The sequence below is a fragment of the Cetorhinus maximus genome, unplaced genomic scaffold (genome assembly GCF_964194155.1).
Source record: "Cetorhinus maximus unplaced genomic scaffold, sCetMax3.hap1.1 HAP1_SCAFFOLD_2826, whole genome shotgun sequence".
In the NCBI taxonomy this organism is placed as follows: Eukaryota; Metazoa; Chordata; class Chondrichthyes; order Lamniformes; family Cetorhinidae; genus Cetorhinus; species Cetorhinus maximus.
In genome coordinates this window covers 1-18,602 of record NW_027598757.1, presented here as the reverse complement: position 1 = coordinate 18,602, position 18,602 = coordinate 1, and the positions used below count along the sequence as shown (strand labels likewise).

At 55.5% G+C, this 18,602-nt stretch overlaps 1 protein-coding gene across 1 annotated transcript; it reads left to right on the top strand.

Moving 5' to 3' along the window:
• The first annotated feature begins 545 nt into the window (after positions 1-545).
• mob4 (MOB family member 4, phocein) lies at positions 546-11,500 on the top strand. Its single transcript, XM_078537689.1, has 8 exons — positions 546-620; positions 3,420-3,482; positions 5,409-5,509; positions 6,206-6,248; positions 7,409-7,495; positions 8,336-8,415; positions 9,449-9,560; positions 10,063-11,500. The coding sequence occupies exons 1-8, from the start codon at positions 570-572 to the stop codon at positions 10,192-10,194; spliced, it is 669 nt and encodes a 222-aa protein (XP_078393815.1). The 5' UTR covers positions 546-569; the 3' UTR covers positions 10,195-11,500.
• Positions 11,501-18,602: the final 7,102 nt, after the last annotated feature.

Sequence of the window (18,602 nt, the reverse complement as noted above, 5' to 3'; positions counted from 1 at the left end):
AAATTATAGGAAGAAACTTTTCCCCTTAGCAGAGGGGTCAATAACCAGGGGACATAGGTTTGAGGTAAGGGGCAGGAGGTTGAGAGGGGATTTGAGAAGGGATTTTTTTTGACCCAGAGGGTGGTGGGAATCTGGAACTCACTGCCTGAGGGGGTGGTAGAGGCAGGTACCCTCACAACATTTAAGAAGTATTTAGATGAGCACTTGAAACGCCGTAGCATACAGGGCTACGGGCCAGTGATGGAAATGGGACAAGAATAGATAGGTGCTGGGTGGTCAGCACGGATACGATGGGCCGAAGGGCCTGCTTCTGTGCTGAGATGAATATCTGTTTCAGATGGAACACTTGAAACGCCATAGTATACAAGGCTACGGGCCAAGGATTAGAATAGTTAGGCGCTTGATGGCCAGGATGGGCCGAAGGGCCTGTTTCTGTGCTGTAGAACTGTAGGACTTTAAGGCATCTTTTTAATTTTCTGTCGGCGGATGTTAAATGCCAAGCCCCGGCCAGGAGGGCGGGACGGCGCCTTTAATTACATCCGGGTACCGCGGGCTCAGCCCTGGCGACGATGGCGGCCACCGTCCTCCTCCGAAGGAACCGACCGGGAACCAAAGCCCAGGTAGGAGGCGCCACACCCACAGTGGAGGCCGTCGGCCCAGCCAGAACGGGGTGAACCGGCCGGTTTCTTGCCACCATTCCCCCGCCGGTGCCAGAGAAACTTTCTCCCGCACACCCTCGGCGGAGGCGACCGAATGGGCTCCCCCACCCCCGCCATCAGCTGATTGGCCGCGCCCCCACCGGATGTCCCGTCTGCGGCCTCGCCGATTGGTCAGGACAACTGTCCGTCAAGAGCTGGTGGCTACGTCAACACGTAGAGCCGCTGCCAGTCAAGGAGACGTGCACGGTGAATGGTTGGAGCCGCAGTCAATCAAGACCGTGCGCGCGTTCACTGGTTGGTACGGCTGTCACTCAGGAAGCCGGCTCCCGCCAATGGGCAGAGCCGTTGTCAGTAGCGGAAAGTGATTGGTCAGGAAAGGGGCCGGTGATCTGGAGAGCCGCGGGATTGGATAGAGAAGCTGTCAGTCAGCAAAGAGAGCGCTCTGATTGGTTAAGACGGCTGCCAGTCCAGGGCTGATGCCCGTGTTGGGACAGTTCGGCCGGCAAGTCTTACCGCCCACCCACTGATTGGGCACCGCCGCCGCTGCCAGTCAGTGAGCCCTGCCCGCTGATTGGAGCCGGCAGCTGTCAATCAGTCAGCGACACAGCCTGATTGGACGGAGTGGCTGCTGAGGGTACAGGGACAAGCAGGCCTCAGGCCTGGGACCTGGGTGAGGAGAGGCAGTGCCTGAGGCACCCCCTGGGTTAGGGTTAGATACAGAGTAAAGCTCCCTCTACACTGTCCCCATCAAACACTCCCAGGACAGGTACAGCACGGGGTTAGATACAGAGTAAAGCTCCCTCTACACTGTCCCCATCAAACACTCCCAGGGCAGGTACAGCACGGGGTTAGATACAGAGTAAAGCTCCCTCTACACAGTCCCCATCAAACACTCCCAGGGCAGGTACAGCACGCGGTTAGATACAGAGTAAAGCTCCCTCTACACTGTCCCCATCAAACACTCCCAGTGCAGGTACAGCACGGGGTTAGATACAGAGTAAAGCTCACTCTACACTGTCCCCATCAAACACTCCCAGGGCAGGTACAGCACGGGGTTAGATACAGAGTAAAGCTCCCTCTACACCGTCCCTATCAAACACTCCCAGGACAGGTACAGCACGGGGTTAGATACAGAGTAAAGCTCTCTCTACACTGTCCCCATCAAACACTCCCAGGACAGGTACAGCACGGGGTTAGATACAGAGTAAAGCTCCCTCTACACCGTCCCCATCAAACACTCCCAGGACAGGTACAGCACGGGGTTAGATACAGAGTAAAGCTCCCTCTACACCGTCCCCATCAAACACTCCCAGGACAGGTACAGCACGGGGTTAGATACAGAGTAAAGCTCCCTCTACACTGTCCCCATCAAACACTCCCAGGACAGGTACAGCACGGGGTTAGATACAGAGTAAAGCTCCCTCTACACCGTCCCCATCAAACACTCCCAGGACAGGTACAGCACGCGGTTAGATACAGAGTAAAGCTCCCTCTACACCGTCCCCATCAAACACTCCCAGGACAGGTACAGCACGGGGTTAGATACAGAGTAAAGCTCCCTCTACACTGTCCCCATCAAACACTCCCAGTGCAGGTACAGCACGGGGTTAGATACAGAGTAAAGCTCACTCTACACTGTCCCCATCAAACACTCCCCAGGACAGGTACAGCACGGGGTTAGATACAGAGTAAAGCTCCCTCTACACTGTCCCCATCAAACACTCCCAGGGCAGGTACAGCACGGGGTTAGATACAGAGTAAAGCTCCCTCTACACCGTCCCTATCAAACACTCCCAGGACAGGTACAGCACGGGGTTAGATACAGAGTAAAGCTCTCTCTACACTGTCCCCATCAAACACTCCCAGTGCAGGTACAGCATGGGGTTAGATACAGAGTAAAGCTCCCTCTACACTGTCCCCATCAAACACTCCCAGTGCAGGTACAGCACGGGGTTAGATACAGAGTAAAGCTCCCTCTACACTGTCCCCATCAAACACTCCCAGGGCAGGTACAGCACGGGGTTAGATACAGAGTAAAGCTCCCTCTACACCGTCCCTATCAAACACTCCCAGGACAGGTACAGCACGGGGTTAGATACAGAGTAAAGCTCCCTCTACACTGTCCCCATCAAACACTCCCAGTGCAGGTACAGCACGGGGTTAGATACAGAGTAAAGCTCCCTCTACACTGTCCCCATCAAACACTCCCAGGGCAGGTACAGCACGGGGTTAGATACAGAGTAAAGCTCCCTCTACACCGTCCCTATCAAACACTCCCAGGACAGGTACAGCACGGGGTTAGATACAGAGTAAAGCTCCCTCTACACCGTCCCCATCAAACACTCCCAGGACAGGTACAGCATGGGGTTAGATACTTAGTAAAGCTCCCTCTACACTGTCCCCATCAAACACTCCCAGGGCAGGTACAGCACGGGGTTAGATACAGAGTAAAGCTCACTCTACACTGTCCCCATCAAACACTCCCAGGGCAGGTACAGCACGGGGTTAGATACAGAGTAAAGCTTCCTCTACACTGTCCCCATCAAACACTCCCAGGACAGGTACAGCACGGGGTTAGATACAGAGTAAAGCTTTTTAATGTGCGCAATGTTCCACCGATATCCCCCATTTCACCATCCCCCCCCAGTTCCCAGCCCCAAGGCTGTACCTGATGTTTGCTATTTCATGGGTTCCTGTGGAAACGATTCATCTTGTTTCTGTCTGACGTGATTTCCTTTCTGATTCCCCTCTGTCGTCTAGGACTTTTACAGCTGGCCTGATGAATCCCTGGACGAGATGGACAGTACCCTGGCTGTCCAGCAGGTGAGGAGCCCTCCCCTACCCTGTAATAGCGGTCACCTGATCTCCCTCTGGCCAGGGGGCTGATGTCGGAGTCTGGATGGATTAAATGCACCGTCTGGTGTGGGGTGAACGAGCCCGTGTGTTTGGGGCAGTAAACTGGTGTCCTCCACCGTCTGTGCCAGCATTTGCTGTCAGGGGGTCACTTCCCAATTGCAGTCCTTTGGGATAGGCACCCAGTGATATCCTGCTAGTCATACCCACTGAGAGCCCTGCAGACACCTGGAGAGGCAGAGTGAAAACAAAACATCGCTGCATTCTCCGTGAGAACCGGCTGCTCGATAACACTAATGGGTAATGGGCTTCAGAATTACATTCTGAAGGGCCTTTCGCAATAGACCACACTTGGAGCACTGTGCACAGTTCCGGACTCCGTATCACTGGGATAGACCACGCTTGGAGCACTGTGCACAGTTCCGGTCTCCGTATCACTGGGATAGACCACGCTTGGAGCACTGTGCACAGTTCCGGTCTCCGTATCACTGGGATAGACCACACTCGGAGCACTGTGCACAGTTCCGGTCTCTGTATCCCTGGGTTAGACCGCACTCGGAGCACTGTGCACAGTTCCGGTCTCCGTATCCCTGGGTTAGACCACACTGGGAGCACTGTGCACAGTTCCGGTCTCCGTATCACTGGGATAGACCACACTCGGAGCACTGTGCACAGTTCCGGTCTCCGTATCCCTGGGTTAGACCACACTTGGAGCACTGTGCACAGTTCCGGTCTCCGTATCACTGGGATAGACCACACTCGGAGCACTGTGCACAGTTCCGGTCTCCGTATCCCTGGGTTAGACCACACTTGGAGCACTGTGCACAGTTCCGGTCTCCGTATCACTGGGATAGACCACACTCGGAGCACTGTGCACAGTTCCGGTCTCCGTATCCCTGGGTTAGACCACACTTGGAGCACTGTGCACAGTTCCGGTCACTGTATCCCTGGGTTAGACCACACTCGGAGCACTGTGCACAGTTCCGGTCTCCGTATCCCTGGGTTAGACCACACTGGGAGCACTGTGCACAGTTCCGGTCTCTGTATCCCTGGGTTAGACCACACTCGGAGCACTGTACACAGTTCCGGTCTCCGAATCCCTGAGTTAGACGACACTTGGAGCACTGTGCACAGTTCCGGTCTCCGTATCCCTCGGTTAGACCACACTCGGAGCACTGTACACAGTTCCGGTCTCCTTATCCCTGGGTTAGACCGCACTCGGAGCACTGTGCACAGTTCTGGTCTCCGTATCCCTGGGTTAGACCACACTCGGAGCACTGTGCACAGTTCCAATCTCCTGCCAATAGAAAGGCTGAACAGGCTTGGACTCTTTTATTCTTTTCTTTGGCAAAGAGAAGGCTGAGAGGGTGGATGTGGAGAAGATTCCACGTGTGGGGAGCGGGCGGGACTAGGGAGTGGTCGAGGCGAATAGCGTCGATGTATTGAAGGGCGGGGAAGCTGGATAAACACACGAGGGAGAAAGGAATAGAAGGATATGTTGACGGGGGAGGAGATGAAGTCGGGGGTGGGGGTGGGGAGGAGGAGGCTCGTGTGGAGTATGCAGCAGATGGGCCTGCTGTGAAATTCAGTGTAATAATTTTTCTTGTCCGTGAGCAGGGAGAGCAGGAAGGATTTGAACTTGGTCTGTGTGTCTTGGCAGGAGTGGGAACTGACTGCTTTTATTGTCAGGAGTGGTGCAGTTGAACTCTCACTGAGATATAGGGCTGCTTCCTTGAGGAATTCAGCCTACTCCCTGTTTTATTGGTGTGGGAACGGAGTGAGGAGACCTTTTCCTTTCACACCTCCTCCTGGTTGATTACTGTGACTGCGCCAGACCTGAAATCACCCCCTATCTTACATCTAACTCTTCCCCCTCCTCCTTCCATTCCTCGACAGTACATCCAGCAAAGTATTCGAGACGATGCCTCAGACATTGAGAAGATTCTGGAGCCTCCGGAAGGTCAGGATGAGGGGGTGTGGAAATATGAACACCTCAGGTAGGACGTGTGTTACTCCTCTGGGCACCTCTGGCTGAGAGGGAGAGAGAGAGAGAGCGCTGCATTATCACTGGGGGGAACAAGCCACAGAGTCTGTAAGTGCTGGAGGGGGTTACAGAGATAGGGAGGGTTGTAGGGGCTGGAGGGGGTTACAGAGATAGGGAGGGTTGTAGGGGCTGGAGGAGCTTACAGAGATAGGGAGGGTTATGGGGCTGGAGGAGATTACAGAGATAGGGAGGGTTGTAGGGGCTGGAGGAGGTTACAGAGATAGGGAGGGTTGTAGGGGCTGGAGGAGGTTACAGAGATAGGGAGGGTGTAGGGGCTGGGGGAGGTTACAGAGATAGGGAGGGTAGTAGGGGCTGGAGGGGGTTACAGAGATAGGGAGGGCTGTAGGGGCTGGACGATGTTACAGAGATAGGGATGGTTGTAGGGGCTGGAGGAGGTTACAGAGATAGGGAGGGTTGTAGGGGCTGGGGGAGGTTACAGGAGCCATTAGAGTACAGTGGGGAGCTGGTGGGATTTTACCATCTGCATCATGGGTGTGCTGATACATCATCTAACCCTTCTGGGCCTGTGAAATTCGCCTGACCCACTGGAGGGCACAGCTTTAATGGGTAACTGATACTTCACATTCTGCCCTGCCCTGGGCAATTGCCGTTAAGCTGATAACTCCCAGTTTTCTGAATTTTATTTCAGGCAGTTCTGTCTTGAGCTCAACGACTTGGCTGTCAAACTACAGGTGAGTAAACCTCCTCTTTGCAAATGCACATCTCGAGGAGTTGAACTCTTCAATAGAGGATGAGTGCTTTTTAATTCTGTCTGTCTGTGTGTGTGTGACTGTGTGTGTGTGACCATGTGTGTGTGTGTGTCTGTGTGTGTGTCTGTGTGTGTGTCTGTGTGTGTGTCTGTGTGTGTGTCTGTGTGTGTCTGTCTGTGTGTGTGTGTCTGTCTGTGTCTGTGTGTGTGGGTTTTCTCTGGATAAGAGAAGGCTGAGGGGGTGAGCTGATAGAGATCTTTAAAATTACGAAGGGTTTTCGATAGGGTGGGCATAGAGATGATGTTTCCACTTGCGAGGGGTGGTGGGGAGAGAGACTGGAACTCAGGGGAAATCAATATAAGGCAGCCACTAAAAAATACAATCGGGGGAATTCAGGAGAAACTTCTTTACCCAGAGAGTGGGGAAAATCTGGGACTCGCTCCCACGGGGAGCGGGGAAAATCTGGGACTCACTCCCACGGGGAGCGGGGAGAATGTGGGACTCACTCCCACGGGGAGCGGGGAGAATATGGGACTCACTCCCACAGGGAGCGGGGAGAATGTGGGACTCACTCCCACGGGGAGCGGGGAGAACGTGGGACTTGCTCCCACGGGGAGTGGGGAAAATGTGGGATTCGCTCCCACGGGGAGTGGGGGAGAATGTGGGACTCGCTCCCACGGGGAGTTGGGGACAATGTGGGACTCGCTCCCACGGGGAGCAGGGAGAACATGGGACTCGCTCCCACGGGGAGTTGGGGTGAATGTGGGACTCGCTCCCACGGGGAGCAGGGAGAACGTGGGACTCGCTCCCACAGGGAGTGGTCGAGACGAATAGCGTCGATGTATTGAAGTGGGGGGGAAGCTGGATAAACACACGAGGGAGAAAGAAATAGAAGGATATGGTGATGGGGGAGATGAAGTAAGGAGGTGGCTCGTGTGGAGCAGAAACACTGGCACGAAGGAGATGGGCCGAGTGGCCTGTTTTTGTGCTGGACAATTCTGTGTAAGCCCAGGGAGAGGAACTAGGTCTGTTGTTTAGAGAAAGAGACTGTGTGATTTAAAAAATATATTTAACCCTGGGTAATTAGGGCTGCATTATAAGAGGCAGGCATTGTCTTACCTACTAATCTCCGGTCTCCGCAGGGCGAGTGTCACTCCGACACATGTACCCAGATGACAGCTACTGAGCAGTGGATATTTCTGTGTGCAGCGCACAAAACCCCGAAAGAGGTGAGGATATTCGCTCTGACCCTGAGGCCAATCAGCGAGGCCTGTTCTTCTCTGAAGTTAACACCTGTCTTCTCCTCCCTGACTTCTACCAATGGAACATAGAAACAGGAATAGTCCATTCAGCCCTTTCCAGCCCGCTCCCTCCCCAGTAAGATCACGGCTGACCTCCTACCTCGACTCCACTTTCTCCGCCCTATCCCTCGATTCCCTTAGTGCTCCGAAAACCTATCGCTCTCACAGAACCGGATATACTCGTCAACAGGGCATCCACCGGGGTGGAGAATTCCAAAGATTCACCAACCCTCCGAGTGAAGACATTTCTCCCCGTCTCAGTCTGAAATGGCTGAGCCCTTAACCAGAGACTCTGACCCCCCCTCCCCCCCTCTCCACCCCCAGTTCTAGACTCTCTGGCTGGTATATGGGGGAGGGTGGGAGGGGTAGAAACAGCCTCTCAGCATCGGCCCTCTCAGCGAACCCTCTCGTTTCGCTGAAATCGCCTCTCGTTCTTCCAAACCCCAGAGAACATCGGCCCGTTCCGCTCGATCTCTCCCCCCGCCGTGGGACAACCCCCCCTCATCCCGGGAAGCAGTCTAGTGAACCGAGGTCCCCGTCTCCCCGATTGAGGTGGATGTTGAGGATCCCGGTCCGGACGGTGAGGTGTCCTCCCCGGTGTGCTGCGCGTCCGCGTTCCAGTGCCACCTGAAGTGACATCCAGGTTAACCAGTTGTCCGTCTTCTCGATGTTTGTGGGATCTGCCTGTGCGCAGCCTAGTTGTGAACTTGTCCCGAGCGTGCCTGATTGTGCTCTCTCTCTCTCTCTCTCTCTGTTCCCCATTCTCAGTGTCCTGCCATCGACTACACCAGACACACGCTAGACGGCGCTGCCTGTCTGCTCAACAGCAACAAATACTTCCCCAGCAGGTAAGGTGGCAAAGGAGGCTGTGTGACCCTGTTGGGGTAGCTTCGGTTTGTGGGCGAGGTTATACCCCCTGTGAGGGAGAAACTGAGCCCTCGCTTGCACCTGGAGGGGCAGTAGCGCGGTGGTGAGGGTCTGAAACTTGTGCCCCGCCAAGGCTCCTTCGACAGCGCCGCCCAAACCCACGACCTCTACCATCTAGAAGGACAAGGGCAGCAGACACATGGGGAACACCACCACCTGCAAGTTCCCCTCCCGAGCCACTCACCATCCCGACTTGGGAATATATTGGCCGTTCCTTCACTGTCCAAAATCCTGGAACTCCCTCCCTAACAGCGCCGTGGGTACACCACACGGGGGCTGCAGCGGTTCAAGAAGGCGGCTCACCCCCCACCTTCTCAAGGGGCAATTAGGGATGGGCAATAAATGCTGGACCCAGCCCAGCGACCCCCCCCACACCCCATGATAGCATTAAAGAGAAACCCTGGAGATATCTGGCTATGTGAAGCATGATCGCTGAGATTAGAAGTAGCAGTGTATTGGCTGTGACTGGGCATTGCAATTGGACAGCACTTTTTGAACAATTCTGAGTGCACCAATTTAAGATACAGCCATCAGTTGTGCTCGTGATGAGTCTCATTTAAATTCGCTAGAAGCGACATGCACTCGAGCGAGGATCCACGCTCTGTAAACCAAAGAAATACGCGCCTCTATCGAATTACCCGGGAGCGTGGGGAGCCTGTTGCTCCCTGTGGCTTTCTCCATGGCAACGCCTTGGCCAATCAGGGTTGACCTGCCAGCCAATCCGTCTCCTTTTCTCCTGCAGTATAAATTGTTGTGATAGTCTGAAATTTGGCCGCCTTGTGTTTGTCCTGATGAGTGGAGGATGACCAGCTTCACTAGCATGTCTCTCCTTTCAGTAGTATTCAAGTCCTGTACTGCCTAACAGCTGTGTTTGTGTGTAATACTCCCTGTCCACTCTCCTCTCCTGTGGCTTTGTGTGCCCTCTGTTTACGATTCTCTCATCACCCCGGATAGGGTGAGCATTAAGGAATCGTCCGTGGCCAAGCTGGGCTCTGTCTGCCGCAGGATCTACCGGATCTTCTCACACGCGTACTTCCACCATCGGCAGATCTTCGACGACTACGAGGTGAGTCCAAGGTCCATGGCCGACCCCTCTTCGGTTCCTCCGCCTCGTTGTTCCCGACTTGCTAGCCAGTGAAATTTATAAACAAGCGAGGGGACTGTTGGCGGTATGGGGGGGGTCAGCGTGTCTGGTGTGTATGTGTGTGTATGTGTGAGTGCATGTGGAGGATGGGATAACTCGTCCGCTTGACCCCGGCTCTCCTGCCGGCTCCATTGAGCTCCGAGCGGTGCCGTCGGCTGCGGTGAGCTGCAGCTGGGAGCCATTTTCTCCTCCCTCTTCCAGCAACTTGTCCTGCTCCACGTCACCTCTGCTGATTCTCTCTGGAATTGTCCTTGAAGGATTGGGTGCCTTGTGCACCGTCAGGAATGGGGGCGTGGGAGTGTAGGGTTTCTTCTGGAGCTATAGCCCAAAGGTGGGGTGGAGGGGGAGGGGGGGTGCAGGGTGCAGGGTGCAGGGTGGGGTGAACATAGGGCCGCTGAGCTAATGCTGCGCCGTTCTTTCACAGAACGAAACCTTCCTCTGCCATCGTTTCACCAAGTTTGTCATCAAGTACAACCTGATGTCGAAGGATAACCTGATTGTGCCGATCCTAGAGGAGGAGATACAGAACGCCACAGCTGGAGAGAGCGAGGCCTGAGCAAGCGCGCGCGCACACACAGAAACCTAGCAGCGAGCAGAGTGTCCCCCTCCAGCCGTTCTTCCTTCCCTCCCAACCCCACCCCATCCCTCCCCTCCACACCCCGTCCTCTGCCTTAACCTCTCCCTTCAGTGGCAGCCCCGCCGAGCCCAGGGTCTCGCGCTGACAGACTGGTGGAGGTGAAGGAACACCAGCTGGGCAGAGGGAGACACGTGCCCATCCCATAACCTCGCCTCTAGGGTGGCGGAACCTGACCCCCAACTCCTTTCCGATTCCCTGTTTAATTTGGTCTATCTAGAAGGGTTAGGGTGAATCCCTGCTGATGCTCTTTGTGTTTCACACTGTTGGCTCTCGTCCTGCGCCCACAGTTATTTATATAAAATTATCATTGCTCTGCATTCTCTTCCCCTATTCTCAAATCACATAATCATGGTTTTAAGGAAAGACCAGTCCGTTTGTTACCCTTTGGGTCCTTGCTCACTCTGGGAGTGTTTGATGGGGACGGTGTAGAGGGAGATTTACTCTGTATCTAACCCCGTGCTGTACCTGTCCTGGGAGTGTTTGATGGGGACGGTGTAGAGGGAGCTTTACTCTGTATCTAACCCCGTGCTGTACCTGTCCTGGGAGTGTTTGATGGGGGACAGTGTAGCGGGAGCTTTACTCTGTATCTAACCCCGTGCTGTACCTGTCCTGGGGAGTGTTTGATGGGGACAGTGTAGAGGGAGCTTTACTCTGTATCTAACCCCGTGCTGTACCTGTCCTGGGAGTGTTTGATGGGGACAGTGTAGAGTGAGCTTTACTCTGTATCTAACCCCGTGCTGTACCTGTCCTGGGAGTGTTTGATGGGGATGGTGTAGAGGGAGCTTTACTCTGTATCTAACCCCGTGCTGTACCTGTCCTGGGAGTGTTTGATGGGGACAGTGTAGAGGGAGCTTTACTCTGTATCTAACCCCGTGCTGTACCTGTCCTGGGAGTATTTGATGGGGACGGTGTAGAGGGAGCTTTACTCTGTATCTAACCCCGTGCTGTACCTGTCCTGGGAGTGTTTGATGGGGACGGTGTAGAGGGAGTCCACTTTGGCGAGGCATCTAATGTGTGCAAACTGACTTAAGTAAGAAATCTCTCTGTCAGGCCTGTGAAGCAAGTATTACAGTAACAGCATGGGAGTCCTGAACAACAACTGGCTCACTCTGACCTGCAGCTGTGTCAGGGAGCGAGGTGGGACCGAGGCATGTATTGTTTAAGCACACTGTACGTTTTATATTCATGTTCTTAATGTCTAATATTAAACAAAACATCCTGCCTACCAACATCTGTTTGACCTACCTTTTTATCCCCTTTTTAAAAAAAAAAGCTATTATAAACGACTTTGTCAAAACCTGTAATGTAAACATGTCACGCTGTAATTGCATCCTCCGGACTGTGGTGGAGCTCTTGCTTTGAGTTCGCCAGCCCCTCTTGTGGCTGTGCTCACTGTTGGGATGGAGGCCATTTGGCCCATCGTGCCTGTGCTGGCTCTTTTAAAGGTCTATCCCATTCATTCCCCACTCTCCTCCCCCCTGCTCTTTCACCCACCCCAATGTCCCTCCAAATTTTTCACCAGGGCTATATTTATCCAATTACCCCCCCTTTTGAAAGTTCCTATTGAATCTGCTTCCACCGCCCTTTCAGGCAGCGCCTTCCAGATCACAACAACTCGCTGTGTTTAGAAAAAACGTTTCTCTTCTGTCGCCTTTCGCTATTTCGCCGTTGATGTTCAGTTCCTGTCTCGCTGAATTTTTAATGAGGCCAGAATATCTGACTTTAGAAATGGGACTGCATTTAAACTGCTTCCTGCGAGATTTCAGCTACACTCACCCCTGGCTGAACACAGCGGCACAGCTTCCGGAACCTGTGTGAGAGTCCAGGAATCTGGTGGTGCGGGTGAAATAGATTTTCACGCGGTGGGGAACACAGCATCAGCATCAGAGAATGGTTCACGCGATCGACAACACATCACATTATCATTCTCACCGAGTTCTCTCTCCGTGCTGAAGTCACGCCACAAACTCAGCCATGGCTCAGCGGTTAGCACGCTTGCCCCTGAATCAGGAGATTGTGGGTTCGAGACCCGCGCCAGAAACGTGGCAAAACCGAGACCGATACGTCACCGCAATACAGACAGTGCCGCACTGTCGGAGGGTCAGCGCTGAGGGAGAGCCGCACTGTCGGAGGGTCAGCGCTGAGGGAGCGCCGCACTGTCGGAGGGTCAGCGCTGAGGGAGCGCCGCACTGTCGGAGGGTCAGCGCTGAGGGAGCGCCGCACTGTCGGAGGGTCAGTACTGAGGGAGCACCGCGCTGTCGGAGGGGCAGTGCTGAGGGAGCACCGCACTGTCGGAGGGTCAGTGCTGAGGGAGCGCCGCACTGTCGGGAGGGTCAGCGCTGAGGGAGCGCCGCACTGTCGGAGGGTCAGCGCTGAGGGAGTGCCGCGCTGTCGGAGGGTCAGCGCTGAGGGAGCGCCGCACTATCGGAGGGTCAGTGCCGAGGGAGCGCCGCACTGTTGGAGGGTCGGCGCTGAGGGACTGCCGCACTATCGGAGGGTCAGCGCTGAGGGAGCGCCGCACTATCGGAGGGTCGGCGCTGAGGGAGCGCCGCACTGTTGGAGGATCAGTGCTGAGGGAGCGCCGCATCGTCGGAGGGTCAGCGCTGAGGGAGCGCCGCACTGTCGGAGGATCAGCGCTGAGGGAGCGCCGCACTGTCGGAGGGTCAGCGCTGAGGGAGTGCCGCGCTGTCGGAGGGTCAGCGCTGAGGGAGCGCCGCACTATCGGAGGGTCAGTGCCGAGGGAGCGCCGCGCTGTCGGAGGGTCAGCGCTGAGGGAGCGCCGCGCTGTCGGAGGGTCAGCGCTGAGGGAGCGCCGCGTTGTCGGAGGGTCAGCGCTGAGGGAGCACGACATTGCCATGGGCACCATTGGCCCCCTCAAGTGGATCATAAAAGATCCCACGGCCACTATCTTGAGTGGTGGCGGTGGTGGGAAAATCACCCCAATGTCCAATATCTATCCCTGGAGGAATGTCACATTGCTGTGTGTTTTGTGTGCGGGTTGTGGCTGCTGCATTTCCTTCATTACAACAGCGACTACATTTCAAAACCTCCTTCAGTGACCGTGGGACCTGGGATGCCCCAGTTGTGCTGAGAGGCACCGGACAGATGACACTCACATCCAAGGCTTATTGGTCCTTCAAACAAATTTATTTGGTGATGAGACAGACCAGTAAGACCAGCAGGATTCCCGAGAGAGAGAGAGAGGGAGAGGGAGAGAGAGAGGGGGAGGTGAAGGCGCGGAGAATTAGCACCAAAAATATATTTTCTGAAGCGATTTTTCCTGAGTGGAGTCGAGGTCTCCTGTTTCCGTGAGTTAAGTCTCGAAGCGGGGAAATGTCCTTCTCTGTTTGAGCCCCGGACTGCAGCGAGCAGAATCTCAGTGGGATTCTAACACGGACCCCCTTACCGAGAGTGCACAGTTCTCCTGGAAGCGCGGTCACTGATGTAGAGATGATGGGCTTCAATTGGACTGCCTGCCCCCGGTCCAGTCTCCCTCCGCTGCCCGGTCCATCGCGGGGTGGGGGTGGTGTGTTGGTGGGGGGGTCGTGGAATCGCTCGCGCCTTCTCCCGCTGGGGCCGGGACCGGAACCAGGGAGCCCCGCAGCCTTCAGAGCTCGTCGTGACGCGCGTGGAGAGCGTGGTCACACAAGTCTGCGAACGAGAGAGAGAGAGAGAGAGACACACTCGGGCAATGGGGTCACTCGTCACTGCCGCCTGCACCGCTGGGCGGAGATCTCCACAACTCCCACCCCCTGAGAACCGAGACCCCCTGTCACCTCCTCCCTCCGCTCGACGGGCGTCTGCCTGGTTTGAGTGGGCTGTGCGACTGGGGGAGGCGTCGCAGGCAGCTTATGGCGTTGCCCGGGAGGCTGGCCCTGATCTCCGGCAGGATTTGGGGTACGTTGGAAACAGGGAGTGAGAGTTCGGCTCCCCCACCACACCCCCTCCCCCGAACCTGCTCCGCCCCTGCCAATCCTCCCCACCCCCTCCCCCGAGCCTGCTCCCCCCGCACCCCCCGCCCCCAATCCTCCCGACCCCCTCCCCTGAGCCTGCTCCCCCATCCAATAAGATCACGGCTGATCTTGCACCTCGACTCCATGACCCCTCAGTGCCCGATAACCTATCGCTGCCACAGTCCCGGATATACTCGTCAACGGAGCATGCACCGGGGTACGGAATTCCAAAGATTCACCGACCCTCTTCAGTGAAGAAATTTCACCCCGTCTCAGGCTGAAATGGCCGAGCCCTTAACCTGGGACTGTTCCCCGCTCACACTCCACACCTAGAACTCCCTAGTTCTGGACTCTCCACAGAATACCAGCCCATTCCCCTGGTTCCACAGGGGCTATGCCCCCCAGGACAGCCCACGGTCGTTAAGTATTTACCTGTTCTCTTGCTGCACAGTAGGTCTTTCACATTGCCGGAATCGCGGGAGAAAAACTCGATGAATTCGTCTTCATATTCCTCAGCGAGTTTCTCACACTGGGAGAAAGAGGAGCTATGGATATAGTGAGATCCCCTTCCGTGTGGATTACAGCCAGGCCCAGAAGCAGAGATACACGGAGACCCCGCCCCCCTCTAACCACCCCCCAACCCAACTCCTCTCTTCCCCCAACCTGCACGTCACACTAGCAGCGCCGCACTGTCGGAGGGTCAGCGCTGAGGGAGCGCCGCACTGTCGGAGGGTCAGCGCTGAGGGAGCGCCGCGCTGTCGGAGGGTCAGTGCTGACGGAGTGCCGCGCTGTCGGAGGGTCAGTGCTGAGGGAGCGCCGCGCTGTCGGAGGGTCAGTGCTGAGGGAGCGCCGTGCTGTCGGAGGGTCAGTGCTGAGGGAGCGCCGCGCTGTCGGAGGGTCAGTGCTGAGGGAGCGCCGCGCTGTCGGAGGGTCAGTGCTGAGGGAGCGCCGCACTGTCGGAGGGTCAGTGCTGAGGGAACGCTGCACTGTCGGAGGGTCTGCTGAGGGAGCACCGCACTGTCGGAGGGTCAGCGCTGAGGGAGTGCCACACTGTCGGAGGGTCAGCGCTGAGGGAGCGCCGCACTGTCGGAGGATCAGCGCTGAGGGAGCGCCGCACTGTCGGAGGGTCAGTGCAGAGGGAGCGCCGCACTGTCGGAGGGGTCAGCGCTGAGGGAGCGCCGCACTGTTGGAGGGTCAGTGCAGAGGGAGCGCCGCACTGTCGGAGGGTCAGCGCTGAGGGAGCGCCGCACTGTCGGAGGGTCAGCGCTGAGGGAGCGCCGCACTGTCGGAGGGTCAACGCTGTGGGAGCGCCGCACTGTCGGAGGGTCAATACTGAGGGAGTGCCGCACTGTCGGAGCATCAACGCTGAGGGAGCGTCAACGCTGAGGGAGCGCCGCACTGTCGGAGGGTCAGTGCTGAGAGAGCGCGGCACTGTCGGAGGGTCAGCGCTGAGGGAGCGCCGCACCGTCGGAGGGTCAGTGCTGAGGGAGCGCCGCACTGTCGGAGGGTCAGTGCTGAGGGAGCGCCACACTGTCGAAGGGTCAGTGCTGAGGGAGCGCCGCACTGTGGGAGGGTCAGTGCTGAGGGAGCAGCGCACTGTCGGAGGGTCAGTGCTGAGGGAGCGCCACACTGTCGCAGGGAGTTACTATTTCTATCCCTCAGTGATCACACCAGGTGTGTCAGCCAGGATTATTTGCTGAAGTCTCTGGAGTTGGAGATTCGAACACATCACTATCTGTCTCGGGAGAGTACCGTCCACTCAAACACAGCACTATCTGTCTCGGGACAGTACCGTCCACTCAAACACATCACTATCTGTCTCGGGACAGTACCGTCCACTCAAACACATCACTATCTGTCTCGGTACAGTACTGTCCACTCACACACATCACTATCTGTCTCGGGACAGTGCCGTCCACTCAAACACATCACTATCTGTCTCGGGACAGTACCGTCCACTCAAACACATCACTATCTGTCTCGGGACAGTACTGTCCACTCACACACATCACTATCTGTCTCGGGACAGTACTGTCCACTCAAACACATCACTATCTGTCTCGGGACAGTACCGTCCACTCAAACACATCACTATCTGTCTCGGGACAGTACCGTCCACTCACACACATCACTATCTGTCTCGGGACAGTACCGTCCACTCAAACACATCACTATCTGTCTCGGGACAGTACCGTCCACTCACACACATCACTATCTGTCTCGGGACAGTATACCGTCCACTCACACACATCACTATCTGTCTCGGGACAGTACCGTCCACTCACACACATCACTATCTGTCTCGGGACAGTACCGTCCACTCAAACACATCACTATCTGTCTCGGGACAGTACCGTCCACTCAAACACATCACTATCTGTCTCGGGACAGTACCGTCCACTCAAACACATCACTATCTGTCTCGGGACAGTACCGTCCACTCACACACATCACTATCTGTCTCGGGACAGTACCGTCCACTCACACACATCACTATCTGTCTCGGGACAGTACCGTCCACTCAAACACATCACTATCTGTCTCGGGACAGTACCGTCCACTCACACACATCACTATCTGTCTCGGGACAGTACCGTCCACTCACACACATCACTATCTGTCTCGGGACAGTACCGTCCACTCAAACACATCACTATCTGTCTCGGGACAGTACCGTCCACTCACACACATCACTATCTGTCTCGGGACAGTACCGTCCACTCACACACATCACTATCTGTCTCGGGACAGTACCGTCCACTCAAACACATCACTATCTGTCTCGGGACAGTACCGTCCACTCACACACATCACTATCTGTCTCGGGACAGTACCGTCCACTCACACACATCACTATCTGTCTCGGGACAGTACCGTCCACTCACACACATCACTATCTGTCTCGGGACAGTACCGTCCACTCACACACATCACTATCTGTCTCGGGACAGTACCGTCCACTCACACACATCACTATCTGTCTCGGGACAGTACCGTCCACTCACACACATCACTATCTGTCTCGGGACAGTACCGTCCACTCACACACATCACTATCTGTCTCGGGACAGTACCGTCCACTCACACACATCACTATCTGTCTCGGGACAGTACCGTCCACTCAAACACATCACTATCTGTCTCGGGACAGTACCGTCCACTCAAACACATCACTATCTGTCTCGGGACAGTACCGTCCACTCAAACACATCACTATCTGTCTCGGGACAGTACCGTCCACTCAAACACATCACTATCTGTCTCGGGACAGTACCGTCCACTCACACACATCACTATCTGTCTCGGGACAGTACCGTCCACTCAAACACATCACTATCTGTCTCGGGACAGTACCGTCCACTCACACACATCACTATCCGTCTCGGGACAGTACCGTCCACTCACACACATCACTATCCGTCTCGGGACAGTACCGTCCACTCACACACATCACTATCTGTCTCGGGACAGTACCGTCCACTCACACACATCACTATCTGTCTCGGGACAGTACTGTCCACTCACACACATCACTATCTGTCTCGGGACAGTACTGTCCACTCAAACACATCACTATCTGTCTCGGGACAGTACCGTCCACTCACACACATCACTATCTGTCTCGGGACAGTACCGTCCACTCACACACATCACTATCTGTCTCGGGACAGTACCGTCCACTCACACACATCACTATCTGTCTCGGGACAGTACCGTCCACTCAAAACACATCACTATCTGTCTCGGGACAGTACCGTCCACTCACACACATCACTATCTGTCTCGGGACAGTACCGTCCACTCAAACACATCACTATCTGTCTCGGGACAGTACCTGTCCACTCAAACACATCACTATCTGTCTCGGGACAGTACCGTCCACTCACACACATCACTATCTGTCTCGGGACAGTACTGTCCACTCAAACACATCACTATCTGTCTCGGGACAGTACCGTCCACTCAAACACATCACGATCTGTCTCGGGACAGTACCGTCCACTCACACACATCACTATCTGTCTCGCGACAGTACTGTCCACTCACACACATCACTATCTGTCTTGGGACAGTACCGTCCACTCAACACATCACTATCTGTCTCGGGACAGTACCGTCCACTCACACACATCACTATCTGTCTCGGGACAGTACTGTCCACTCAAACACATCACTATCTGTCTCGGGACAGTACTGTCCACTCAAACACATCACTATCTGTCTCGGGACAGTACCGTCCACTCACACACATCACTATCTGTCTCGGGACAGTACCGTCCACTCAAACACATCACTATCTGTCTCGGGACAGTACCGTCCACTCACACACATCACTATCTGTCTCGGACAGTACTGTCCACTCACACACATCAC

What these genes read in the sequence shown, in the direction of transcription:
- mob4 (XM_078537689.1), top strand. Translation starts at nt 570, where the DNA reads ATGGCGGCCACCGTCCTCCTCCGAAGGAACCGACCGGGAACCAAAGCC. An exon ending in GTACCCTGGCTGTCCAGCAG is followed by an intron (nt 3,483 to 5,408) that starts GTGAGGAGCCCT and finishes ATTCCTCGACAG; the next exon opens with TACATCCAGCAAAGTATTCG. An exon ending in AGATCTTCGACGACTACGAG is followed by an intron (nt 9,561 to 10,062) that starts GTGAGTCCAAGG and finishes GTTCTTTCACAG; the next exon opens with AACGAAACCTTCCTCTGCCA.